General features: G+C 41.7%; 2 protein-coding genes across 6 annotated transcripts in view; both read right to left on the bottom strand.

Moving 5' to 3' along the window:
- celsr2 (cadherin, EGF LAG seven-pass G-type receptor 2) overlaps window positions 1-10994 on the bottom strand; it is a 60095-nt gene extending 49101 nt beyond the window's left edge. For all 3 annotated transcript variants that reach the window (XM_029431266.1, XM_029431267.1, XM_029431263.1), the window contains exon 1: window positions 7266-10994. In XM_029431266.1, coding sequence (XP_029287126.1) covers window positions 7266-10806 — 3541 coding nt within the window. In that variant the 5' untranslated portion in view covers window positions 10807-10994. The remainder of the gene's footprint in view (window positions 1-7265) is intronic.
- A 2821-nt stretch (window positions 10995-13815) lies between these two features.
- On the bottom strand, window positions 13816-26649 carry capzb (capping actin protein of muscle Z-line subunit beta). Of its 3 annotated transcripts, none has more exons than XM_029431304.1 (10): window positions 26382-26649; window positions 21314-21403; window positions 19901-20022; window positions 19631-19744; window positions 19405-19546; window positions 18845-18961; window positions 18687-18752; window positions 17768-17844; window positions 16881-16982; window positions 13816-14899 (listed from the first exon to the last, which is right to left on the bottom strand). In XM_029431304.1, exons 1-9 carry the CDS (start codon window positions 26382-26384, stop codon window positions 16889-16891), a joined length of 825 nt encoding a protein of 274 aa, XP_029287164.1. In that variant the 5' UTR covers window positions 26385-26649; the 3' UTR covers window positions 13816-14899; window positions 16881-16888. The 3 variants fall into 3 exon arrangements, with proteins under 3 accessions (XP_029287164.1, XP_029287166.1, XP_029287165.1); XM_029431306.1 differs by lacking the exon at window positions 26382-26649 and adding an exon at window positions 25295-25714; XM_029431305.1 differs by lacking the exon at window positions 16881-16982.
- Window positions 26650-27536: the final 887 nt, after the last annotated feature.

Genomic DNA, 27536 nt, shown 5'->3' with positions numbered 1-27536 from the left:
CTTTGATACTCGTGCTGAAATAAACATAAGGGTTATATTAACTTATTCTGACAGTTTAATGTTTGAACGCTGTCACAAGCAAATCATTTTTGGAAAGAGAAACAGTCTGTTCGGGTCAACAAATGTGGTGAAAGTGAAACAGCAAAAACTCCACCTCATCTACAGTATAAATAGTCACTCTCATTCACTGAGTGCCACCAAACTGTGAAAGCACAATCATACCTCTGTGGCTGCGCACGAGGAAACCATCTGTTTTGTTATCCTGACGCCATCCTGTCAGTATAAATATAAATCAGACTGTGATGAAACATCTCTAACTCCTGCACGTTATGGTTCAGCACCTCTACCAGTCACACCTCTCACCCTCCTCTCTAACAGCCAAATGTTGACAGTTTGCACGGCAGAGTTGAAGCATATGAAACCAGGTCACTGTGAAATCTCGGTCTGCTTCGATACTAAATGAGCGCAATGTAGCGTAAATGTAACAGCCTGTGAGAGAAACATAATCTGTCACCTTCACAGTGTGAGAAGCTTGTACTTGTAGAGATATTTATACTCTGACAGAGGTCTGGAATTATATTTTACTACGGTCTATTGTACTAGACCAGTGGTTTACCAGTATGTTGTGTTGTACTTACATTATTCCAAATGTCTCCAACAGTTTATCATTCACTTCTTAGATCTTGGTAATCTTTAACTATATATTTAAACTGGAAGAAGTTTATCAGACATCTGGATCTTAAGATAACAGAGAAACAAGCTGAGCAAATGTTTGCAGCAGCCAAACATCGGAGAAACACTGATTTGTTTTTAAGTGGTTTTTTTCTGGTCTTTAGAACGTAGTCCGTGTGTTTTGGAGAGGAGGAGGCCTCTGCGGACAAATCTCCTGAACGATGATCGATGAAGGAATCCTAACCTACTAACCTACATAACCTAACTGCAATGACAAACTATCATGATGCAATGCTACTTCAAACTCTTGCTTTTGTTCAACTCTGTCATTTACTTTTCTCTTCCTGCTTTCTCCTCATACTCCTGATCGCAACTAGTGTTTCAGGAGTTACAGCTGACTCAATGCGAGGATATATTTCTTTCATAAATACATAATTGTTTTTGAACTGCAGAAGTTCTAAGCTTCATCATAGGTGCTCAGTCACTGAAGGGACACTTTAAAAAGAGTGCCTGCATCAGACTGTACAGTAAATAGGATAAGTCACGGATGAATAGCAGGCCCGGTGAAACTGTCATGAAGAGGCAGCACTGGGGAAAACAAGTGGACACAAAGACAGGAGGGGGGGGAGGGGAGGGGGGGGGGGGGGGTCACCCCAGACAGATCCCACTCCCATTGTCTGCTGGGATAGCGAGGACAATGCAGGACAACGCTGAGATATATGCAAGCACCACAAGGCCTCACCCCAGCGATGCACCAGCCCTAATCTCCCAAACACGATTTCCCCTTCTTACACACATAAATGATGTCATCCTCCCCCCTCCCTCCTCACCCGCACCCTCACCCCACCTCAGCACCTCCGGACCTTCAATGCAACCAAGCGTAGAGGAGCGAGACCTGCAGGAGGATGTTCTGCTGCTGCGAAACAAGGCGGCAGAAAGAAATCGGATACCCTCTGAGCGCATCTGTGTCACAAATCAAAGAGCTTAAACACAACACTATCATATCACCGTGAGCTTTAAACTCTCGGGGGCCTTCAAAACAGAGGGCCTCTCACATCTGTCACATGCAGGACTAATCTTTATCCTTCACATGGAAAGTTTCTATCAGGTGTCGCCTGCATGTCCTGTAAAAATGCTTGCCGGGTGAAAGCAGTCGGCAGGACAGGTCAGTGTGTCCCGGAGCATTACAGGTCCAAAGAAAGCCTTACATGCTTCACTGGAAAGAGGGAGAGGGGGACAGTTGCTCTTTAGAACTTTATGTGCCTCCCCTCCCCCCCATCTTCGCTCTACAAAAGGGACCTTACCCCTCCGTCCCCACCCACAAGGAATTTCTCAGGCATTGCTAGGTTCACCATGACAACTGGGTGCTTAACAAAGCATTTCTCTTAGGCATTTTTCCTTTCACAGTCAAAGGAGGGAGCGACAGAGAGGAGGGGGGGGGGGGTAAAGAGGGAGGTTGGAGGAGCTTGAAATGATGGGAGGGAACAGTGGAGGTTGCAGGGGTGAGAGCTATAGACCCGGGTAGATAGGAGAAAAATGGGGAATGGTGACAGTCAGACAAAAAGAGGGAAAGAGAAACAGGATCAAGGTGATAGGTGATGTTAAGGGAGGAAAAAGAAGAGTAACAGTGCTACAAACATTCCAGGCGAGCCTGCAAGTGTGACTAACGGCATCCAGGGAGGCACGAAGAATGAAAAGAGCGCATTAGAGATGACTCCAGTCGCACCAAACATGGGCGAGCATTTGCAAGCTGTGACTTTGAATCCTATGAATCAACCATAAGGCAAACAGAAATTCATCAACCATTAAGAATGCAGAAACCCAAGGTGCGCTCCACTTGAGTGAAATAATTATATGACGCGAGGAGGAATGCAATCAGAGAGGTCCTGCTGTTGGAGGCCACACAGAAATATACCAGATTTGTGCAGCTTGATGGGCTAGTGTTACAGAAGACAACCCCTGAGAAAGTCCCTCCACAGACAGCTTAAAGGTTTAATAGATTATAATGAAATTACGCTGGCTCTGAATTTCTTGGCTCTCACTTATACGATATGTCATGGAGAACAGAGTCTCCTCCATTACAATTCCAGTCTTGTAGCATAAACTTATGCAAGGATGGCGAAGGGCAGGGAGCAATGGGGGTCTAACACAACCACATACAATACTGGCATCTATGCTGTATCTGATTGGGGGGGAAACTGGGCCTCGAAATATTTTAAATGTATATAGTTATTGTAGCACCAAATAATCTTTGAGAAACCAAAAGCCTGATACAGATAATCGTATTATTGTTTGCTCCAGTTAGTTGGGCAGAATGCCAACAAGTTCGGCTCAGACAAGTTTGACAACGAAGTAGTTTAACCTTGGAGCATCCACAGCCACTTTAGACCCACACTTAAAAGTGTCTCTCTCCCCTCCCCACAGTGACCAGAGCCAGAGAATATCTGCTGTCCACCATGTAATTTGAGCGTCTGTACAACCTGCAGTGTGATGTGAGCTGAATCAAACTGCCATCATTAGTTGTGGAGGCGTGTTTGTCTGTTAAGTCTCTGCATTGGCGTTTGCAAAGTAAGCATGCAGGGCATGGTATTGGCTTGGATTCAGAATTTGATTTAAACAAGGACAAAGTGTTCTCGTGGCTGTAATGATGTATACATTGTATATTTGCCACACAGGAGGTTCAAATTTAAGTGTGTCACTCCTATAGAGTCACTTTATAGTGCAAGAAACGTGCAGGAATTGGCACATGAACATAATGATGAAACAACTACAAAAGACACTACAAATTGACTTCATATTCAAACTAAAAAGCATAATAACATGTTCAAAAATAAGGGATAACAAAGGATTAGCTATAGTTTCTATACGGAAATTAACAGGGCTTTGCGGATGAAAGAAAAGCAGGAGAAAAAAATCTCAGCCATCAAATGCAAACACCTATTTATGCAGGCTCACGCTTGCCTGGGAACAGTAGATCAGCCCCTGAGTATGTCAACACCGGTCTGACAGATCCCAGGATACAGATGCAGCAAATCTAATCCCTCAGATGACAACCAGCCTCTCAATTCTGCAGTGTGACCACAATCCTCCTCATAATACAGAAGTGGCACATGATGAATATTATCATCACATAAGTCAGTTTTGTTCTCAACATGTTGGAAATGCGTTATAGAATTCAACAGATCTCTAAAATCTGGGATCAGTTTCAGTACAACACAAATTAATTCAAATACCACCCTAATGAGTTTATCATTCTCCTTCCTCACATTTAGTACGGAGGCAGGCCCAACGCCCGCACACCACTGCTGTAAATCTCACTCCTTAGCATAATTAAAAGGTTACAATCACTCATGGTATGCCAGTGCACACATGCACTATACAATAAGGCAGCAGGATAATGCGATTGTCAAATGTGTTTTTAAGTGCCTGCTTATGGTTTCAAATGGTTTTAGTGTCAATCTCAACAACAAACTTGTGTTTGGAGGAAAAATTCATTTATTACTCTTTAATTGAAAATAGATTTTGTGTGTTTTCATATTAATTAACACACTTTGTTGCAGGAGTTCTTTTTGCCTTTGAAGGGACAAAATAAAAAGTATAAAATGTAACTGATCATAAACATTTGAGTCCATTTTACTCTGTGATGCTTTAAATATGGTTCTCATGGTTCTTCTACTTAACTCAGTTTGATGGTTAGCCATTATCTTTATGATGCATTTGATGTGATTCATCCTTTTTAAATCTTTGAGATACTGATTATACATAATTGCTTAAAAAGCTAAGAAGGACTTTTGTTCCCTGCACGTTAACTCACGGACAGTTCAGCATGAAGTTCACACTGCCAGAGAATTATAAAGAAAAACAGCTATTTCCTATTATATTACATAGAAAACACATAAATGATCTATAAGTGAAACTTGAAACAGACTATCAATACTTTGACTTTCCATACTTTAAAATAGGACGTAATTAAGCATTAAAAACACACATGTTGATCATTTTTACTTAAAATCATATTACTTGTATTTGTTTTGCTCTTACACTCTCTAATAATACCCAGGTAATATGAACGTGGGTCAACAGTAACAGTAACAACCGTATCAATCGAATGTGTCAAATGTTATATGTTGAAATTGTATTTCAAAGAAGATAGTGATTAACAGATTACATATGTTTATTCATGTAAAGTGAAAACAAATTGTCATTAAATACCTTAAAATATAGTTACTTTACTTTTGTAAATGTTGGGATAACAATCCTAGTAAAATGGAATAATTTTCATTTATATTTTGTTTTTATTTTTGAACCACGGTGAGGTCCAATTGTGTCTGAAAAGTAATTACTGCACGACAATGAGTTGAGGTAATGGATTATATTCCTGCATTAAGAAAATCATCATAATCTGCAGATTATTTAAAAGGCGGTACCAACACTACTAAATAGGACACACTTTAAACTCGAAGCAAAACGCAGCTACATTTGAACCGTTGCATCTATTTCAACGGTGAAGAGCAGTGCTCAGAGACGATGTTAATCACAGTCCAACAGCATACAAAAGAACCCATCAAAAATCGTCCATCATAAGGGGCCTCTTAAACGGCAGCATGAAGAGAAAGATAATGGGAAGACTTGGGAGGTCCCTGGAGGGCGAAGGCTTTGAAAATTGGGGTCAGCAGCATCTATTGGAGGAGCTCATCTTCCAACCCCATCTCCTCCTCCAACAGCCCGTCTAAAGGCTTTCCTGCTCTGTACAGTACGACTGTATTTTTCAATATGTTCCTAGTTTACACAACCGCAACTTAACCCTTCACCCCTTCCCCCTCTGTCCTCCTGCCTCCCTCCATCTCCTTCTGTCTCCTGCAGGGGTGCTGACACATAAACCCCAGCAGGTGCAGGACGCGCGGGGCAGACACAGCCTCTAATTGGTCCGTGGTGGAGTCACAGCTGTTGCCCCCAACCACGGCCTGGTATGAGCTCTAGCGCCTGCCCCTGAATCGACAGCTCACTATTGTTCTCCAGAGAAGCAATGCTCGGCTAAAATTCATTATAACGACTACCCACTCAAACCATGCAGTATCTGCTATTCAGTGTCAACTCACCAACAAACACTTCTGTCTCACTCAGTCAAATCAAAGAATTCCCGAGTTTCCTAACAGTCTTAATCCTTGTTCTTGTTAAGTATCTGATTTCATTTTAAACCAATCTCCTAATGTTCCCTGGTTCTCTTCTGTTTCCCTCCCTCAGGTTGTGTCAAGGTCAAAGAGAAGGCAGATTTACAGCGGAACACACTGCGTCAAATAAGCTCCAACAGACGGTAACAACAACACGCCCCCCACTGTGGGTGCAATTCAAGTTCAGTCACATTTCTGGAGCAAATAAAAGTCTGTAATTTGTGCAGGCATGCACAATTAAAAGGTGCAGGGAAGGAAGGAGGTTTATGACATCAGGAGGTCAGACAACACCAACAGTGAGCATCCTTCTCACACTTATTGCAAACGTCCAAAACAGTGGTTTACATGACAAGCAACTCTTGTTATCTTTAAATACACCATCAAAGCAGCATCCTCAGCCTTAGACACTGTTGAGCTGGGAGCTCTGACAGCTATTCAAATCCAGACTTTCGCTTTGATTAGAACAAGAAAAAAAAAAGCCAGACCAACAATTCAGCACTTAAAGAACATCAGCTCTTAATTCTGACTCTAAACAAGCTATAGAAATAAACCATAATTGAATTAGGTCTTTCATTGTATGTGGGAGGGGGTATGATAGACAATTATGGGGCATGATCAGTCTGCCCACTGGAGTGTGGATCCCACAGGATACAGACATGCTCAGACAAACAGTTATTTAAATCTCCACAATAGACGGAGCTAAATCAGGCTTATGTTTACGAGAAAACTCCCCAAAAATTACAGAAGCCCCCCCCCCTACATTAACCAATTTACCTCACAGACTTTAAATGCTTGAATACATCTTTGGTGCTCTGAGTGAAGAAAGTGGAGTGGCTTAACAATTAGAGCTGTAATGATAAATCGATTAGTTGTCAACTTTTTAATTAATCTCCTACTATTTTGGTAATTGATTAACCAGTTGTTGTTTTTTTAAGTAATAATTCTCTGATTCCAGCTTCTTAAATGTGAATATTTTCTGGTTTCCTTTTTCCTCTATGAGAATAAACGGAATATCTTTGAGTTGTGGACAAAACAAGACATTTGAAGATGTCTTTGCAAAGCATTTATCACAATTTTCTGACTTTTAATAGATTAAGCAACTAATCAATTAATCAAAAAAAAAAATTAACAATGAATATAACGTTAGTCGCAGCCCTATTACACATATCCTGAAGTGAGGATCCTCCTTCATGAATATTTCTATTATAGGGAAATCACTCTGCAGCACTGAAGCCAGGAAAGACATACTTAAGCCGTTATGACTTCCATTATCCTGTGAGTTGAAGCGAAGCAAAAAATGTAAATGAAGAGACCGGATGTGTTAATGGATATAGAGTAGGAATACACCTTCTCCTCTCACTGCACTGTACGTCACTCACTGGGAGGAGTCTGCACTCACAAAGAGTTATCTAACAGTCTCACCTGACACTGAGATCCTCATGGAGGCCTCCAGGGGCCGGTTGTTATCCAGAGCCTGGCTCAGCTGGATCTCTCCCGTGCTTTGGTTCAGGAGCACTAAGTTCAGCTCGTTTCCCACCTCGAAGCTGTAGTGGAGCTGATCCGAGACGTCGGGGTCGTGTGCGGGGATGCGTCCGATCACTCCAGTGGGGAAGCTGTTCGATTTGTCCGTCACGTAGTTGTTGAAGATGATCTGGAAGTTTTTGAGCAGGGGCAGGTTGTCGTTCTTGTCAACAAGTTTGATGTGGATTGTGGCGCGGCTGACCAGAGGGGCGGAGGTGGCCTGGACAACAATTATATACTCAGATCTTGTCTCATAGTCCAGGTCTATTAATGCAGTCAGTTCTCCAGAGAAGATGTCCAGCTGGAACACCTCGGGGATGTTTCCCTCCACTATCTGGTACATGATCTGTGCATTACTGCCTTCATCTGGATCTGTGGCTAATATGTGTGCTACCACAATACCTATGGGGCTGTTCTCCTCCACCATGATGTCAAACTCATCTTTCTCAAACACAGGCGGGTTGTCATTCACATCTAGGATTGTTACCTGGATGTTCACTGGTGTTTTCAGAGCAGGAACCCCTTTATCTACAGCGAACGCCTGCAGGCTGTAAACAGGCACATTTTCTCTGTCTAACCTGCGCAGTGTGCGAACAATTCCAGAGGTGGATTCAATTATAAAGTCTCCATCGCCATCCTCCCCGCCCTGGAAGGTGTAGAAGACGCGGCCGTTGAGCCCAGAATCTCTATCAGTGGCAGAAACCTGGACCACGCTGGTGAACACCGGCACGTCTTCCATGACGGAGCCCACATAGTGGTCTCTGAGGAAGCGGGGGGAGTTGTCGTTGACGTCATTCACCAGTATCTCCAGGTAGGTGGTATCAGACTTCTGAGGGATGCCGTTATCCCGAGCAGTGATGGCTAGTGTATAGGACACTTGGTCCTCGTAGTCCAGCTCCATCTGTGTGGTGACAGCTCCTGTGTCGGAGTCGATCTCAAACTGAGGGATGCTGTCGTCCATAAAGTAGGTGATTCGTGCGTTCTCACCTGTGTCTTCATCTGTGGCACTTATTACCACAACAGTGGTGCTGACCGGCCTGTCCTCGTTGATGTTGACGGTGTAGTGTGAGCTCTGAAACACAGGCCGGTGTGTGTTGGCATCAGTGACATTAACAAACACTTTGGTGGTGTCAAGACGTGTACCATCGCTTGCAGCGACGGTGAGGACATACTGCCGTTCTAGTTTGTAGTCTAAAGGCAGCGCCAGTGTAATGAGCCCCCCGCCGCTCTGACTTGTGATGGAAAATCTGTTGCGGGTGTTTCCACTAGATATCTGATAGGTCACCACACTGTTGATGTCCTGGTCAACAGCTGACACCGTCACCACGCTGGTGCCCACGGCTGCATCTTCATTCAGTCGCATGTAATACGCCTTCTGAGTGAACTCTGGGTTGTTGTCGTTGACGTCGAGAATAGTCATGCTGATGCTGGCTGAGGAGGACATGACGGGGTAGCCCTGATCTCGGGCCTCCACTCCAAAGTTGTAAAAATCTACACTCTCCCTGTCCAGCTCGGCTGACACTATAATCCACCCCGTGCTGTTGTTGATGCTGAAGGGGAAGTTCGGAGTAGTTTCAGTAAGGCGATACTCTAGCCTAGAGTTGTCGCCAGAGTCCGCATCCACAGCTTGGATGTGGATGATGGAGTAGCCCAGCGGCACGTTCTCCAGCACGGTGGCCTGGAATGGGGTGCTGACAAAAATGGGGGCGTTGTCATTAACATCCAGCACCTGCACCGTGACCAGGCCGCTGATGTTGGAGAGCGGAGGGCGTCCTCCATCCTGGGCTCTGATTCTTAGAGTGTATTCTTTGTTCGCCTCGTAATCCAGGTGACTCACCAGGTCCATGTTACCTGTCTGAGCATCAATGTAAAACTGACCCCTGGTGTTCCCGCTCATGATGCTGAAGTGAATGACAGCGTTGCTCCCTCTGTCCTGATCTGAGGCGGTGACCTGCAGGATCTCTGTGTTAGGGGCCATGTCTTCTGGCACCTGCACCACATAGCGTTTCTCGCTGAACTGGGGAGCATTATCATTGTCATCCTCAACCACAATATTAACCGTAGCTGTGGCGCTGCGGGGCCCAGGGTCACGACCTTGGTCATTTGCCTCAACTAACAGCATATAGGTTTCCACCTCCTCTCTGTCTACCGTACCTTTGGTGCGGATTACACCAGACCTCGAATCAATCTCAAACACCTCATTGGACCCGTTGTTGTTGATGATGCGATAAAGGATATTACCATTAACAGGTGCATCCCCATCTGTCGCCCTCACAGTTAACACTTCATAGCCTATTTCCAGATTCTCCCTGATACTTTCCTTATAGTCCTGCTGCTCAAACACGGGGCCATGATCATTACTGTCACTGACTGTGATTGTGAGTGTTGCCATTCCTGTACGCCGGGGCGTGCCGTGGTCCACGGCGGTCACACGAAACACATGGGTGTCTTTTGTCTCCCGGTCCAGCACCTCTACTGTGGACACGGCACCGCTGGCCGGGTCCACAGCAAAGAGATTGTTGGAGCGGCTATCAAAGAGAGCTTCTATAAAATACTCCAGCCTGCCTGCCTCCCCCTCATTCACATCCACTGCTTTCAAAACAACAACATGAGTCCCAGCTGGCTTATTCTCTGCCACAGACACTTGGTACATTGGAGGTTGAAACTGAGGACTGCTGTTGATGCTTCTCCTCCTCCTGCTCACAATCCCTGAATCAGACTGACCTGCCTTTACTAACAACTTCCCTAAGTGGCCTTGCCTAAAGGGGCCCTGCCCCACGCGCCAGTGGATGGAGATGGGGTTGACTTCAGCACTCACTCCATTTCCTGTGAGTACATCACAGAGCAGGTCTAGCTCCAGGAGTGTGTCCTGTCTCCAGCACAGCGTCTCGGACACAAACAAGTCCCCCTCAGAGAAGTAAAAGTCCCGACTGTTGGTGACTTTGCAGCGGAGCGGGGCTCCAGGTAGCAGACCCCCCACTGCAAATAAAGCCGAACCTGCTTCGTGGCACTCTGAGCGGTGGTGACTGTGGGTGCTAAACAAACTCAGCACCTCCATGTCCCACTGAGGTTTTCTTTTACGCTTGTTTGAACAGTTCCTACCGTGAACATGCACTTCGTACTGGCTGGTGAGGAGGTGCCTGTAGCCGGAGTCCGTGCAGTCTGTTACAGTGTACACGGTGAAGGGGTTTGAAAGCAGCGAGGGGCACTTTATCGAGTCCGAAACAAACACAATGCCCGCCGCCGCGTCAGTTTCCAGAAACTGCTCCGTAAATTTGGGAGCGAGTACCTGATCCAAAGTGCACCGCGCGCCCCGCTCCACGCCGGCCACCACCATCCTTGGTCCCGCATCCTCACTGATGTGAACGGTGTAACAATGCACCAGCGAAACCAGTTTACACCACCAGTAAATCAACAACAAATCCCATTTAACGAAGTGCATCTCTCCTCAGTTTGTGTGTCTCCGAGTGGAGATTTCTGCAGCTCCTTATTCCTTTAAACTTTCCGCCTGTGACTTTCCCTTTGTTGCAGAGGAGCCATGTTCTCAGCGGGTGCACTTCTCTCCGGTCACTCCGGCTGATATGAAGAGGTAAACCCGCAGTAACCTTGGCCGGAGCGGCTCACACACTCACACACACACACACACGCCGGCAGCAACAACAGCAGCAGCAGCACCTCCGCTCAGTCCGCGTAACTCCGCTTGAATGGTGAAAATAGCTCCAGCTCCCCCTGCGCCTTGAGGCTCCTCATTATCATAAACCGGCGTGTGTGCGTGTGTGTGTGTGCGTATGCGTGTGTATGTGTGTGTGTGTGTGTGTGTGTGAGAGAGAGAGAGGGGGTCTGAAGACTTGGCATAAACCCTGCAACTGGAGATAAATGGTAACTTCCTAAAGGCTTCTTTCATTAACATAAAGCAACAAAAGAAGGACTTTCATTAGATATAGTTTACTTGACAACATTGTATTTAATGATCTTTTTGCGTTGCCATGCTTGAATGCTTTAGCTGCAGGTACAGGCAGGCAGTGTTACCTTTACATTAGTTTGATTTTATTTAAGTTCTTGATAGTCTATTAGCAGACACTTGAAATGTCAAAGACAGAGGTCTTGTGACACATAACTACCCAAAACCACTATTATTTCGTCAGTAACAAACATATATGCTGACACCTCCACAAAGGGTTTACTCATTAACTTGTAGACATTACTCAAGTGTTAGGAGTGTTTTAACCGAAAACACTGAGAGGGTTGAAGTTGTTGTTTCTCTAGATGCGATTTGTTTAAAAGAGAACAATTCAAATTTAGTTCACCAGCTTCATTAATGTGTGTTAACCTGCTGTTTTTAGTTAAAACAGTTGTTGTGTTCTTTTTTCAAAATTGGAGCAATAAAAATTATAATAGTATGAGGTCAACTCTGTTAGAGTAAGATAAAACAAATGGAGTCAAACATATAACTACATTTGGACTGAGTACAGACCAGTGAAATAAAAACTGTGAAACAGTTGTGAAACTTGGAGCTCAGCTGATGTGCTGAACGTCACTGACACCTTGTGGCTACACAGCAGTCACACAGTTACTACAGTGTTTGCACGAGGACACTTGAGGCTTCTTCAACTGTTAAAAAATAAATATAATAGATTTTCCTCGCATGCTACATCTGGTCTTATTATGAAAAACCAACTGACAAAACTAAGAAATAACAACAACTATTAATGTTTTGGTTTTTCTAATATAGGTCTCTACAAAAAGGTTGAGATGTCACTTAATGGGAAAAGTTTTAAAATATATTTACAAATACCAAAAGTGACAGTAGATGGTAGAGCATGCTTTTAGAAAATGATTTGGTAGACTTTTATTTTCTTGTTTTAAGTTACATAATTCATTTCAATAAGAGCTTTGAAACTATAATATGTTGAAAAAAAAATGCTTAGCCTACCTTTACAATTACAGAGTCCTTTGTTGACAACTTCCTGTAAAGAGGCGGAGTAAATTAGCATAATATTTAAAGACACAGGGACATCTAGTGGATTATTTTAGCCTAACATACTTAAACAGTGGTAGAAAAGACTCAATCAGGTTGATTTAAGTTCAACACATGTTCCAATAAGTGACTCAGAATGAACACTAAAGGGTATAAATATTACATTTTATAGTCCAGTGACTTCACCTCGTGACAGCCGCTAGCATCACTGTAGACTCGTCAAACTATTTGAGTTTCTGGTAAATATATATTCCTGTTAGAACAGAGGGGGATGAATACTTATACTTATACTTTCACAAACACACACATTTCTGCAAATGTGTTTTCCTTCGATAGGACAAAGTGCTGAGCCCAGAATAAACACCATTTTACAAAACCTTATTAGGGCAATAAACTGCAAAACATCAGCGTTGGTGACCGCTTTGAATACTCTGACATGGTTAGTGTGTCGCTCCCTCACAGCAATAGTTCAAGGTCAACAAAACCTTCACAACATGCCTGCACAGCTGCTCCATCGTCAACACTCTGAGGAGCATGCAAATGTGTTCATACAGCTTACAGACACTTATACACATGCACACGCTCACACACAAGAGTTTGAACCCTTACAAGCACTTAAAACATACTTAAACAGTGGTAGAAAAGACTCAATCAGGTTGATTTAAGTTCAACACATGTTCCAATAAGTTACTCAGAATGAACACTAAAGGGTATAAATACTACATTTTATAGTCCAGTGGCATCACCTCGTGACAGCCGCTAGCATCACTGTAGACTCGTCAAACTGTATAAATCATTTAAATCCATACACTATTCTGTAGTTCAAAGCAGAAATATGGGCATTTTAAAGAGCTTATTACTCAACAGTATTTACCAACAGTTCACTTTTTTTCTATAAATACACGTTATATTATTACAACTGTGATTTGCTACAGTAGGCTATAGTGTTATAAGAAATGCCTTAAATGTTAATATTCTGCTTATACAAGCTCAACAAGTCAAGTGTTACCTACCTGAACGGTAATTTAGTTTGTATTGTCCAGTAGCTGCACAGTGCCTCATCTAAATAAGTAAGGATACAGGATATTGGATTTTTGCAACTCATTTCGGCCGATTGCCGATGGTAAATACCGATATACGCACATCTTTTTTACTTAATTGCAAGAAATATCAAGTCTCCTGTAGTGGAATTAACATTATTATACCTAATGCTATCGTGAAGCCCACTGGCACATGCAGACATAAAATACAATGCTTTCCAAAATGTAAAATTAGGGCATGCAACATTAATTTACATGCAACATGACATTTATTTATTTGTACTGAAAGATTCATCCAACTTTAACAGGCTTGGATGATGCACCTTCTTATGTTCATTTCTGGCATATTCCGATATTTGACTTCAAAGCCTTCATCTGCCAATACCCACGACATCATCACGAAGCAATAAGAATACAAAAATAAGAGCAAGAGTAGCTTTTTACAGTTTTTATTGTTGCTGGAGGCTCTAATACAATATGAATCATAAGCTTTACAAAATAAAAACAAAAACAAAAATACAACAAAAAAAAGATTCCCCTCCAAAATGGAAACAGTCAAAGGTTTCCACTGAGACAAAGACAAACTGTGACCCCCAACAAAGACATAGTAGGTGAGGAGAGAAGAGCTGAATAAGCTGAACAGAGGGGAGGCAGATGGTCATGTTATACACAGTGTAGGGAGGGTTGGGTTGATGTGGGTGTAATCACCCGGTGATTATAACAGTCCTTCCCCATGTTTGATACGTCTACATGTCCACTCACTGCAGCATCACACAGGCTCACATGCATGAGTGGGATAAACAGTAAAAACCTTCCAACACAAACCGAAGGCCGCCCTCATGTTCACACTGTTTACCAAGAAGAATGACAGTTATACGCCAACAGTAATAATTTTATACAAATATATCAAGGGGGTGTTGTAGACAAAAGTAGGTGCTCCAAATAATTTTGATGTACATAATAATGACAGCCCCGTCGAGCCTACACCGCCGACAACACAGTCTGTGTCTGTTTCCTCGACACGGAAGAAGAGGCGGGCCAAAATCGCTCGTTTTAAACTGACCCGAGGACAGCTGTGAGAACATCAGGGGTTACTACAACAATGACCCTCACACTGTAAGATTATCATTAACCGTGGTAATACTATCATTATATTCATAACATGGGAGAGCGGAGAGGGGTGAAGAGACAGGGGGGGGTGTGAGGGAATGGCTTCATGGCAGATGAGATGCATGAAAACAAAACCAGACAGAAAGAAAGCAACAAATAAAAAGCTAAGCATTTTCTCCTTTTTTGTTTTTCCACAAATAAACAAGAGTGCAGCACTGAAACAGGCGTGGAGGGAGAGACGTAAAGAAACAGAGAAAAGATGGCGGAGATGAGGCGGAGAGAGTGAGACAGGAAAAAAAAAACTAAAACAGTAGCAACTCTAGCTGTTGTGTTTGCGTTTGAGTGCCTCCATCAGGTCGACCTTCAGAGCCTCCTGCTTTGACTTGTCAGCCAGAGTCTGAACACTCCTGTGTGGGGGGGGGGGGGGGGACACAAAGAGGGACAGTCAGTGTGTGCAAGCTCAAACGTGAAACCAGCGAGAGAGGCTGGAGACAGAAACACACAGTCTGTAAGTTTAAGAGAAAAACTGAGGAAGTGAATATATTAGTTAGACAAACATCTCAAACCAACTCCTGTGAAGAGAAGACGGTGAAACATATGTATCATCACACATTAAATGTATACGCACTGCACACATTAATGTCAGGCAAATAAAAACAAAGTTATTTGTTGTCATGCAGTTGAATCATGTGTCACCTGCCTACACTGTCCAGTAGCAGGACACTTAGTATGAATGACAGTAAGTCCTAGAAGTACACACATTTATTGACATGTTTAAACAATAGTAATATAAAACAGCAATGAATATATTAGGATGAGACTGATACATCGGTGACTGATGGACCTTTGGTGCAGCAGAATTCCATTAAAAAATATATTTTAATATATTATTTTCCTCCATCCAGTGTCAGGCTTCTGAGGTACTGAAGCATCAAACAGTAGCACATTCATTTTAAGAAACATACAACTACAAAATCATATTCAAGATCATTTTAGACCTTTTAAGGCCTACATTCAGACAATTACATTCAGACTTTAAAGACCTGTGGAAACCCTGTTTTATGTGGAAATATAACATTTAAATCCTCACTTTGTTTGCTTTAAACTATTTGAATTTCTGGTAAATATATATTCCTGTTAAAACAGAGGGGGATGAATACTTATACTTTCACAAACACACTTTTCTGCAAATGTGTTTTCCTTCGATAGGACAAAGTGCTGAGCCCAGAATAAACACACCATTTTACAAAACCTTATTAGGGCAATAAACTGCAAAACATCAGCGTTGGTGACCGCTTTGAATACTCTGACATGGTTAGTGTGTCGCTCCCTCACAGCAATAGTTCAAGGTAAACAAAACCTTCACAACATGCCTGCACAGCTGCTCCATCGTCAACACTCTGAGGAGCATGCAAATGTGTTCATACAGCTTACAGACACTTATACACATGCACACGCTCGCACACACACACACACACTTGTGAGTCTGAACCCTTACAAGCACTTAAAAAAACATTTAAATAAGATTATTTTTAATTTTTATTATTCTCTACTTTCAGCATCGGCTTGTTGTATATAACAGCTGTATTTACATCTCAACAAACATGCTTTTTATGTGACGTCGGTGTGAACCCTGCAATCTAATGATGTTTAAAATGTGATAATTAGCCATATCTTCATCCCACATGAGTCGATATAGGACACTAAACTACAGAGAAGAGGTAGATCTGTCAGCCGGTGTGACGTTAATTACCTGAATCTTACTGTACTGAGTAAGTTATTGACTTCCAGAAAAGAAAGAGGGGGCATCAACAATTCTCATCAAACAATCAGCAGGCCTCTTACAAATATCTGGGGATCAGTGATATGCAATTGAACTGGTTGAAAACAAATATAGAAGCTGTGTTTAAGGCAGAGTTCAGATTGTTTTTCCTCAAGAAATTAAAGTCCTTCGAGGTCAGTAAGAAGCTTTTAAATGTTTTCCATCAGACTTTTGTGGCTTGTGTTTTGTTTAATGCTGTTGTATGTGGGGTAAAAGCATTACTGGCCCTGGTAGGAACAGGATTAAGACATTAATTAAACATGCTGGTTCTATACATACATTGACTCCTGATTTATTAGAGACCGCTTTGGGCGAAAGAACCACGAAAGTTCAGACCATACTTTGAAGGTCATCCCATCTGGTGTTTTTAGTAGTCTAAAAAGTGAGGTTGCAGCTTTGTATGGAAGATGTGACTTTGCCTGCTTCCTTCCTTTAAGTACTGTGAGACATCTGAGCGAGGAGCATCTGGGACAGAGCCGTGAGGAATGAGAAACATATTCCCGTTTCATTTTCTACTTACCAATACACACACACACACATGCACACTTCTCCATGCCAGGTTGTACCTCTGACCCTAGTCAATGAAGATCTGACGCTGAGTGAGGACCTGCGACAGCTCCTTCTGGAGCTGCCGGTACTTTTGGTTATCGGGCAAAGACTCAATAGATCTGGAGCACAGAGGAGAGACAGCAGGGGAGGAGAGGTGACGGAGGGATTGACAGGAGGACAGTGAGAAGAATGGCAGCAGAAATGTGGGATGAAAGGCAATAAAAAAAAAAAACAAGATCATAGGAGAGGATGAAGAGATGCACAAGGGGAAGGAGGAGGTGAAGGGAATATAGAAAGAAATGCAGTGGTGGACGAAGTACTCCGATCCGTTACTAAAGTCAAAGCAGTTGTACCACAATGTAAACCTGGTCTGTTATTGAATCATGATTATTGATTCATTGATGTGTTCATCACTTTAATGTTGCAGCTTGTTTTTACTATACACACTGCTATTGCTATAGTTGGTCACTAAGGAGTCAATAAAGACTTATCTTAACCTATAATAATAATAATACATTACTTATAGTGAGCATATTTTGTATTATTAATCTCGATCTGAAAGTAACGTTATCAAATAAATGTAGTGCAGTAAAAAGTATAATATTTGCCTCTGAACTGTAGTGGAGTAGAAGTATAAAGTAGCAGGAAATGGAAATACTCAAGTAAAGTAGAAGTACCTAAATAATTGTACTTGAGTACAGTACTTCATTACTGACCACCACTGGAAAAAGGGGCAACACGAGGTAGCTTTAAATAAAATATCTGTTGAACAAGTGAACAGACACAAAAGTAAACGCTGGTTAAACTACTAGTGCAACAGAGTTTCTGCAGACCTGCGGACTGGAAGAGCTGTAACAAGGAGGGAGTGTGTTCCAAATCATCCAAACAACTCATGTGGTGTTACCTGAGGCCGTTGACGATGTCCTTGGTCTTCCCAAAGTAGATTTCATTCAGTGTGGAGCGAATCTTGTTCTCCATATCCTGAAACAAGAATCAAGACGTTCTTAGCTTTTAGCCTGTAGGAAATTGTGGATCTCATGTTTGTTGATTTATAATGTAAATAAATTAACAGTGATTGGCAGAGTGCTATTACCGACCCTATTAACCCAAACATCGATTCTTTCACTGCGAGTGAAAATGTGTTCAGTTAGACTCTGCCAAGGGCGGCGTTGTTAGAGAGTACAACACGTCAAGCAGCCGGCAGATAAGTCTATACACAATGTAACTTGAATGAATCCTGTGTATGAGACCTGTTCTTAAGAAACAATACACTGCAGTCATTTTACTGCAGATGAGTAGAATCACTGGTTTAGGTAGTCAGAAAAGTGAAACAAGAAGGATATTAGTCGTTATTAGACTGTTAAACCAAATATAACTTGGAAATTCTTATGAGCAATGTGAAATTGACTACTCCACAGTATATTTCCTCTCCTATGTATATATTTTATTCAGTGTATATATTTTATTCAGTGTGTATATATATATATATATATTTGTTTTTTTAAATATACATATTTGTTTTTTAAAATATATATATATTTGTTTTTTAAAATATATATATATTTGTTTTTTAAAATATATATATATTTGTTTTTTAAAATATATATATATATTTGTTTTTTAAAAATATATATATATATATATATATATATATAGTACATTTTTAAGTACTTATTTTATTTTTCTGCATCTGTACCACGACACTTTTATAAATATTTATGACCACTTATTCAGTCACTTTTTTCCTCTGTCAGTACAACAAAATATAATTTGAATTGAAATTACAATAAAGTTTTGATTGATTGATTGATTGTTGTACTGACTTCGACAAGGCGGCCAATGTTGGCGATGTGGGGTGAGGACTCTCCAACTGTCTCATCTTTTTCCATCTGTGAAAAGATAAAACAAATTGAGTTTATCGATGACAACAGAAAGGCTGGACGCGTCAGCAGTGGTTTTCTGGTTTGGTTCAACACCGTACCTGTCTTGTAAGGCTGCCACCCAGGTTCATGGTGCCAGAGCCGGTCTTGGTAGTCTGGAGCCACAGCATGACGGTGGAAGTGAGTTTGTAGTGAGCAGTACGACCGCTGGACTTTTCCTGCTCGCACAACAGACAACAAGCAATGAGACAATACTCTAAACTAAATTGGGAACTTTTACACTGCATAGCTGTCTAAAGAGTTATGATGGTGCATCTCCTGCATGTCACTGATATGTATAATATAACCTGATGGCAAAAAAAGGACATTTGACTAAATTAAGAAATAGCTGACAAAATTAAGAGAGAAAATATTTTAACTAAAATGTAATGACTTTTTATCGACTAAAACAAGGAAGAAAACAATTATTCAAATGTGCAGTATCAGTCAAAAGTTTGCAAAAGTTCTCATTCAATGTGAATGAGAAGGTGTATCCAAACTTTTGACCTTTAATAAACCTTTTCGTAAAAAAAGAGTAAGACTAAATCTAAAATAGCTGCCAAAATGAACGCTGCAGGAGCAAGTTCAGATGTCAACCTATTTCATATCAGCTGATGCTCACCTGCACCTCCACCACATGGATGGAGTCCCAGCACCCTTTGATCTTCTTGGATCCGTCCCCGGCCTTCTTGATGAGAATAACTCCAGCGAAGCCATGATCCAAGTCCCAGAGGTAAACAGAGGACACACCACCCTCAAAGTACCTGCAAAATCATACGGAGGTCACAAGAGGGCGACGCTGACGGCTTATTAAAAACTCCCCATGAGATTGCTCTGCTGATACTCACAGGTCTCTGTACTGGTCGAAGGCGTTATTGGCTTCGACCTCGAGTTTCCTCAGGCGGGCTGAAGGCATTGCACCATCTTCAATGGGAGGTTCATACTTATTACTCCACGGGGATCTGATGCATTAAAAGACATTACAAATCCATTAAAAAAACAGCTGAAACGTTAGTTCCTGTCACTGTGTTTGGACTATTCTTTTAAACGACAGATTAACTGATACTAATGTTGTTAATGTGCCTTTTCCATGACTGAAATGCAGTTATAAACTCGACCTGTAGGAGTCGCCGTCTCGGTTGTAATCACAGAGCAGATAGTCTTTCCCCACCACTTTGTCCCGGGCAATCTTCAGGGGCTGGTCCACAGAAGAGAGGAGATCCTCACACAGACTGGGCACCTGAACGCAAACACGGAGAGAAAAAGTTCAATAAACACAATTCCTTCTTCAGCACAGATACAATATGTTTGTAACATATCTCAACTCCTCAGACAAAAAGCTATTTTTGTCAATTCAGACTTCCTGGAAGAGATGCCAACATATACAACTTGCAGGACTGGAGGAACAGACAAGACAGCAAAAACAAAAGAAGCCTTGTATTTGATTGTCCCACTTTGGTCAAAATGTACTGAAAGTTCTTGTCTTGTCTTTCACATACCAGCGTCACTCAATAAGCAGAGGTTACCGAGTGGAGCTGGAATAAAATATCATTGGGAAACATAATATCGAGAGGATAGTGGGGTACAAATTACTTCTCACAGACTGACATGTACTCCCCTCTCCATGTCCTCCTACATCAGAGTACACATACAAAGGAGGCCCTGTTTCCCTAAAAAAAATCCCCCACACCCTCGAACACACATACACCTGGCAGGCCAAACTGAGTGAGACAAGGGAAGGAGGGGAGGGGGGGGGGGGGGGGGAAGGAGACAAGAAAGATGTGGGACAAACAGGATGGAAAGAAATGATTTCAGGTGATTCTGAGTCACCAGGAAGAGTTTGAGCTGAGCCAAAAGGTGCAGGGCAGTTGAGGTGATTGACAGCTGTGATAATAATCGCTAACAACCAGACACAGTGAAATGGGCGAGGAGAGAGCTGATGCCCGGAGAAAGAGAGGTTAAAAGGTGAGGGAAGAGGAAGGTGAGCAGGTGGGGGGTCTGGGTGGAAAATAACTCATATGCCCACAAAACAAGGTGCCATGAATACACTGGTAAAAGTGTGATTTGATTTGTGTCCGATTTAGCAGCTGGCACTGCTCTGTTAAAACCCACAGAACAGGTCTAACAATATCAAAATAAGATAAGATCAACAGAGAACGGTTGAAAGGAAACTAAGTATTAACATTAGTTTACAGGCAGAAATGTGAAGTTGGTTGAGTTGACTACATCAAGTGCTGAAAATCACTTTAGTTGCACAGAAGACACTGATGTGCAGCCACTGTCGCACTTCCATGGGATGAAATGAGGCCCATACAAACACACACACTTCTGATGCTAACACACTACAGATCTGCTGAAGAACTACCAGGATAGAAATCAGGGTACAACTCTTAACAAAAAAAAATCAGTTTAGGTGAAAGCTATATATAGAATTCGCTTCACCTTGCCATGAGAAGATAAGAATCACATCACCTGTGTGTGTTTTACCTGTAAAAAAGAACTGACCGGACGAAGCAAAGACATTAACTCACCAGGTCAATGAGGTCGCTGAGGTTCTTCTCAATCTGCTGAGGAGGCAGACGCCTCATCAGGTCCAGGGCACAGTCTAGCTGCTGGTCATTCTGAAAACAAAGCAACACTTATTACGCTGTACAGATTATCGTTAAACATCAGTTCAGACTCACATAATCAAATCGTTCTTGTCACATACGGTCTGTTATTGTATACTGGTATGTTTCAAAGTTTGAATTTATCTCATTAACCAACATAAAAAAGTTACAATTCAACATTGTTAAAGAAAAAATATAATCCACACATTTTTTGTTTTACAAATCGTAAAAATAAAATGAACTTAATGATGAGTTACACAAAGGTAACACACTGTCCAAAGGTTTTGTACCAAATAACAATATGTCATTTGGAGGGCAACATAACCAATATAAAATTGCTGTTTAGAAAGAAAGAAAGAGATAATTATCCACACAACATTAAAAGGACATTTATAGAAATGGCCTTCTCTTTGTCGAGTTCTAAAACTCAGATTTTGACACGAGTATACAGAAATAGACTCGTAACGTTCTGTGGTGTAAAAACCTACATGTCATACAAGTTACAACACTTTTGTGTTTCTGAAGTAGAAAGTCAAAGGCTGTAATTATGTTAGACAACAATATCAATCTTTTCATCATAATTACAAAATGCATTAACATTAAGTGGATTCTGAAAACAGCTGCTGTCAAAGAGTGTTTACATGCAGGGAAAGTGTGAACCCTAACCCCTTACAATAAAGCCCCGCTATGCTAATGAAGAGGTCATGTAGAATGATCACTTGTTTAAAAGCAGGCCTACTAAGTGTGAACTGTGCAGCTGTATTATGTAGGAAGATATACACAAGTATTGGATCAGGCCACAGTACAGGTAAACGCTATAATAAAAAATACCACTTGACGCTTCACATCTCCAAAACAGCACGATGATAAAGGCCTGCCACATTCTGTATGAGGGTATGAGAGGAGTTGCCGTGCAGGAAATATTCACACCCTTGCAGGCAAACTGCTTGCACTGCGAGACTACAGATGCAACATTTACAGCTCACTAGACTTAAACAGCACTCATGATTTGTCATGTGAGAAGTTTCAGAGCAAAGAAATCCATTAGAGATTAAAATAGTCAAACGTTTGACCAAATGGAATTGCACAGTGCAGAAAACTGTTCTGTGGGTAAAACTTTCTAATATGTGACATCTGACCATATTCAAATAAGCGGCGTCAGTGAAGATATTGTCCATCAGTTTCATTTGGCTGTGAGACGAGTGTCATGGAGCACAGCTGGCACATATCAGCTTATCAAACAGCAGCAGGTCGTGTGTCATTTTCAATGAGGATGAGCTGAACTGAGGTAAACTACAAACGGGTAAATGGCAGGTGCAACACAACCATCATTTAAACCAAACTTTAGTTTCTTATCTTTTGGATAGGTTATATTTTGGAGGTAAAGACCGTTAAGTACCTTTTTTTATTTGGAATCAGCAATGACAAGATGTCAAGTAAAAGATATGCTTTTACAAGACTCTTAATATTTATCACTCTCTCGGAACACGTTTTGCTTTTATTGCTGCACAACGCCGACTACCTAAAGAGGTTGACGCTCACCTGGTTTCACTAACAGACTGTTGAAGCCTCACATTATACTCCGGTAAGACAGCACTTCAGGAGACTGTGCAGACCCTGGCTCAAGTGTTTTGTGTCATTGTTGTGGCAGGAAGATTCAGACTGGATGTGATATCATTTACTCCTCACCCTGAACACAGTACTGATGTCCAAGTGAACTTGTCAATCAACTGCAGCTGTTAAGGTGTCAAACCTCTAAAATCTCACTTAAGTGGCGGTGAAAATCTACAAACAAACTTTACTTAAACACAAAGTTGCCCTGCTTGGCATCATTGAGGATAGCTTCACTAAAACTGCTTGCAAATATATTGTTGTGCCACTGTGTCAGTTTTGTGTTTCATTGGAGCACATATCGGCATTTTTGTCAATTGGCAAGTAATCTATTTTTTTTAAATAAAAAGCTCAAGAACAAGCTGAACGATTCATAGCATAAATTAATTGGACAAATGGCTGCTTGAAACCATAGACTGTATAAAATATGGACATAGCCTACGTGGCGTCCCCCATAGGTTTCTGAAGAGTCGTTGTGAAGCTAAAAGTGAGTGGATCTAGCTATCGCCATCTTGGCAGTGATGCCACCCTTTAACTCCCGGCTAATCCAAAAATGGGAATCGTTGATAGAGTTGAAGCAGGCCTGAACAGAGAGCAAGTGTACTTATACTACTGTTACTCCATTGTATTCTATTTAATTATGGTGTACTCGCCACTCCACTTTCTTGTTCTTTTGCTGTAACAACGTTAATGTCCACGTTGTGGGACTAATAAAGAATTTCTGTTTCTGAAGCGGTTAGTGACTCGAGGCGGCACCCACATGTCACTCAAAGCGGCCCAACTTTAAGCCTTAATTGATTTAAACAGTTGAGTTGTATCTCATGTCTGTATCCTAAATAGTTACTAGATGACAGTTAGGTGTTATTTATTCTAGGTGAGACGGGTCAAATCTACTATTTAAATATGATAAATCGATTAAATGTAGGAACTGAGGGTAGTGGCACTGTAAGTGTGTGCATCATCACAGATTATAAACCCAATGACACAACATCTAAAGGTTTCAATACAGCCTGAGCCAATTCCTTTTTTGGTTATATGTCTAAGTTGTTTACTGAGGCTTGTTTTGTTATGTACTCAACACATGTTTGATAATGTGGCCAATGTCCCCAGTAAACTACAGTTTTTGAAGCAGCAGCAGGCCCAGTCTTTAACTCTTACAGTTCAACGTTGCTGTATGTTGTATCCTTTAAAAAAGACCTACCTTTTACTGATTTAATTTAATGTAAAATAGTTCTATTTTCTTTAAACAGGTCAATTAATACTAAAAGAAGAACTTATTCATAACGACAGCTGCAGAAGACACAAAACAGACAGGACTGCATAGCGAGGCCTTCCCCCGGGGGTTTCTCTCCCTTAAATATGCAGTGAGCTGCAGGATATTAGTGAGCAGGGGAGGACAAACTAGCCACGACATGAAACTCTGGGGAATGTGTAAGAAGATGTAGGAAGTTGAGTAATAGACGGTCAAAACTCGTTTTTCAGCTAACCCTAGCAAGTAATTGGCTATTCCACAATCACTATCAGACAGATGTAGACTGTGGGGAAAAGCCTGCCGTTGGCTGCGTATCTCACGTGGCATTCTCTACTTTGTAAAGCCCAGTCACTGTAGCCTGTGCTTAGCGACGCCCAAGGCAATTGTGAATGGTTTAAAGAAATACAAACAAGCCAGAGCGTTTTACCACAATATGTGGAGCCAGACGTTTCTCCAGCCGTGACACAGCACCGTGGGGATAGGTCTGGCTATGTGAGACTTCCACTATGATACAAAATATTGCAGTACTTGAATTTAAGTTAATGTCAGTGTTGTATAATTATATATAATAATGTCTATTGGTATGAAAGCCCAGAGATACAATTATATCCTGACATAATAAATGCACTAAAATCTACCATAACAAACAAACAAACATGGAGAACAGTTTGCTGTGCTCATACAAAACCAATAGTGAAAAGGATGCCTTTGAGTTGGAAATAAGTTTGACTCAATAGTGTCAATATTAAATTCTGCAACAGCACAACAGCAATAGTCTTTCACCCTGCTGCATTATTTGTTTGTTTTAACAATTTCATTCACTTCTCTTTTAGATGTCAACAAAACTAGCCGCTTTGGCTTATCTATGAAGTGACTTCTCTTAAGTGCATAACACTAACAGAGTAAGCTCATACAGCTGTGAGCTGGTCAAAGGACAATGACATGTTATAAAGTAGAGAACCCTCTTTCCATAAACATTTCCCTTAAGGGTGACCCTGAACATAACAGAAGTTTCTCGGCAATGTCTCCTATGCCATTACCTCTCCTCAGAGTTGCTTTTTGCCTGTCTTAAAATCTCTCTCAGCTGATGAATCAGTCTGCATCATCAGACACCTGCGCTCCTTGAAGCTGTGTTTACCAGTGCTCCTGTCTCCGTGTAAACACTAGCTCAGACCAACAACCCCCAGGGTCAGGGGAGGGCGGCGAGGCTCAGCCAGCAGGATGGATGAGGTGAGGCCGAGGAGAGTGGGCGACTGTGGAGAGAAACCAGCTGCTCTTCCCAACCCAGGCTCAAGACAATTTAGGTCATCATGTGGGTGTACTACAAAACACACTTTTATAAACGGTCTCAAAGCACAAAATGGTGCTCAAGTATGCTACAGTAGTTCAAGTCAAATATTAGTTTTCGTCAAGCATAAATACATGATCCATTGAAGTGACGTTAGTGTCAAATAAGCTTGAGGAAGTATGAAAATGATCAAAAACAAGCAATGTGCAAACAATGATTGCTGGTATGATTTGTAGGGGTTGTCATAGCTAAACATCTGCCAGATTAAATATCGGTTAAGTCAAGATCTAACTCGCAAGGCAGGACACCTTGACAGTAGGCTGACAGCTTGTCATGGTAAGGAATAGGAGGAGCAAGCAGTCTTATTTTAGCTACAGGCAACCTGGCGCTTGACTATATTAGCCGTGTGTGCGTGTGTGGTGCACGACTGGAGGACTGTGCGTGTGTGTGCACAGACGTTATATTAGGACTCCTCTCCAATACTATTCACGAACTTGTGTCAAATCCAAAACATCCTGTGCTAACTTTATGCCTACGGGGCATCTAGCTTGGCTAACTGCTAGCCACTAGCTAACTAGCTGGAAGAAACAGCTGCTAGCTTAGCTACGAAGCTAAATTCATTCGTATCCGATACGCAGAAGTTTTGCAAACAGTGCAAGTTAGATATGCATCGGTGATTTATACACTTGAACCCCCTGCTGCTCTCAGGTTACCACCCAGCACCTCCAGCTAGCGTTAGCCTAGCTTAGCACCCCTAGCCGTTGACGCTTATTTAGCAGCAGCCCCACCAAACCCCTCTTCTCCCGTCACTATCTCTACAGCTCTACCGCGGCCCTTACCATGTCTGCGGCGGTCTCAGCGGGGCAGGGGAGCACGATTTCACAGATGACTGTACACCTTAGCTTTACTATGGTTTAACAAATATCTCCTCTCGTCTCTTGTTGTTTTGTTGTGTTTTTTAGTCCCCCGCGGAAGATGTTTTGTTCGCCTCTCCCTCACTGAACCCAGCCCTGTCAGCGAAATTCACTTCCTCAACCGGGCTACAGGAAGGAGGCTGCAGCCAGAAAACAGGCCCCGGTTGCATGTCCGGGTCACTCCGGGCTTTCTCTGCAGCAGCCAATAGCGACGGAGCAAGAAAGGCATTGCCAAGTATGGAAAGAGAGGAGTGGTGCAGTAAATATGCTCTCAGAGAGGGCAGTAGATAGACAAATACACTGTGACGAAGAAATAGAAACTATGGCTGCCTTTTCTTTCTTCTGTCTTTTATTGCAATACTTTCTGGTGTAACATGTATGATTGGCTAGAATTAAAAATGTGTTTTCTTCTATTTTACCAGAAATCATATTACATTTGGAATCGTAGTGGAGGATAAGAACACTGAATGTGCCTTTAATCATTTATATATTTTAGACAATTTAAAAAAATCATAAATGTAGTAAATGTAAATAACATAAACCTTATTGGTGGGTTGCAAATCCCTGAAAAATATGAAAAAGAAAACAGCAAATGAAAAACTATTAACTAAGAGTTATGAAAAGATACCCTTAGGCTATTTTTTTTAATTTGGTAATAATTCTGTCAACATTGTTGCTTCGTTTTCATTGACATTGCTCCACATAACCTCATATTTATATATTATTATATATATAAAATATTATTATTACTGCCTATAGCATTAAATGGCCACACCTAGTTTTTCTGTTCAGCATCTGATGTGCAACACTTGTAATAAAAGTTGTAATATACAAAACTTTTATCAGATAAAGTCATAGATCGAGGGGGCCAATGCATTTTATATCAAGTGTGATAATGCGCAGCTTTTCTAAACAGGAAGGTTTTAGACTCTGTACCATATCAATAGGTTATAGGCTGTGTCCTCACCTCATATAGGCCTACCCTGTTGCCTGATTAAAAAGAGATGTTCACTCAAAGTAAATGCGATTACAAGAGCTGAATAAAAAAGAAACTGAGGGGGGAAAGAACGGGAAAATACT

This window comes from Cottoperca gobio, chromosome 5 (assembly GCF_900634415.1).
Source record: "Cottoperca gobio chromosome 5, fCotGob3.1, whole genome shotgun sequence".
Taxonomy (NCBI): domain Eukaryota; kingdom Metazoa; phylum Chordata; class Actinopteri; order Perciformes; family Bovichtidae; genus Cottoperca; species Cottoperca gobio.
This window is presented reverse-complemented; position numbering and strand designations above follow the sequence as displayed.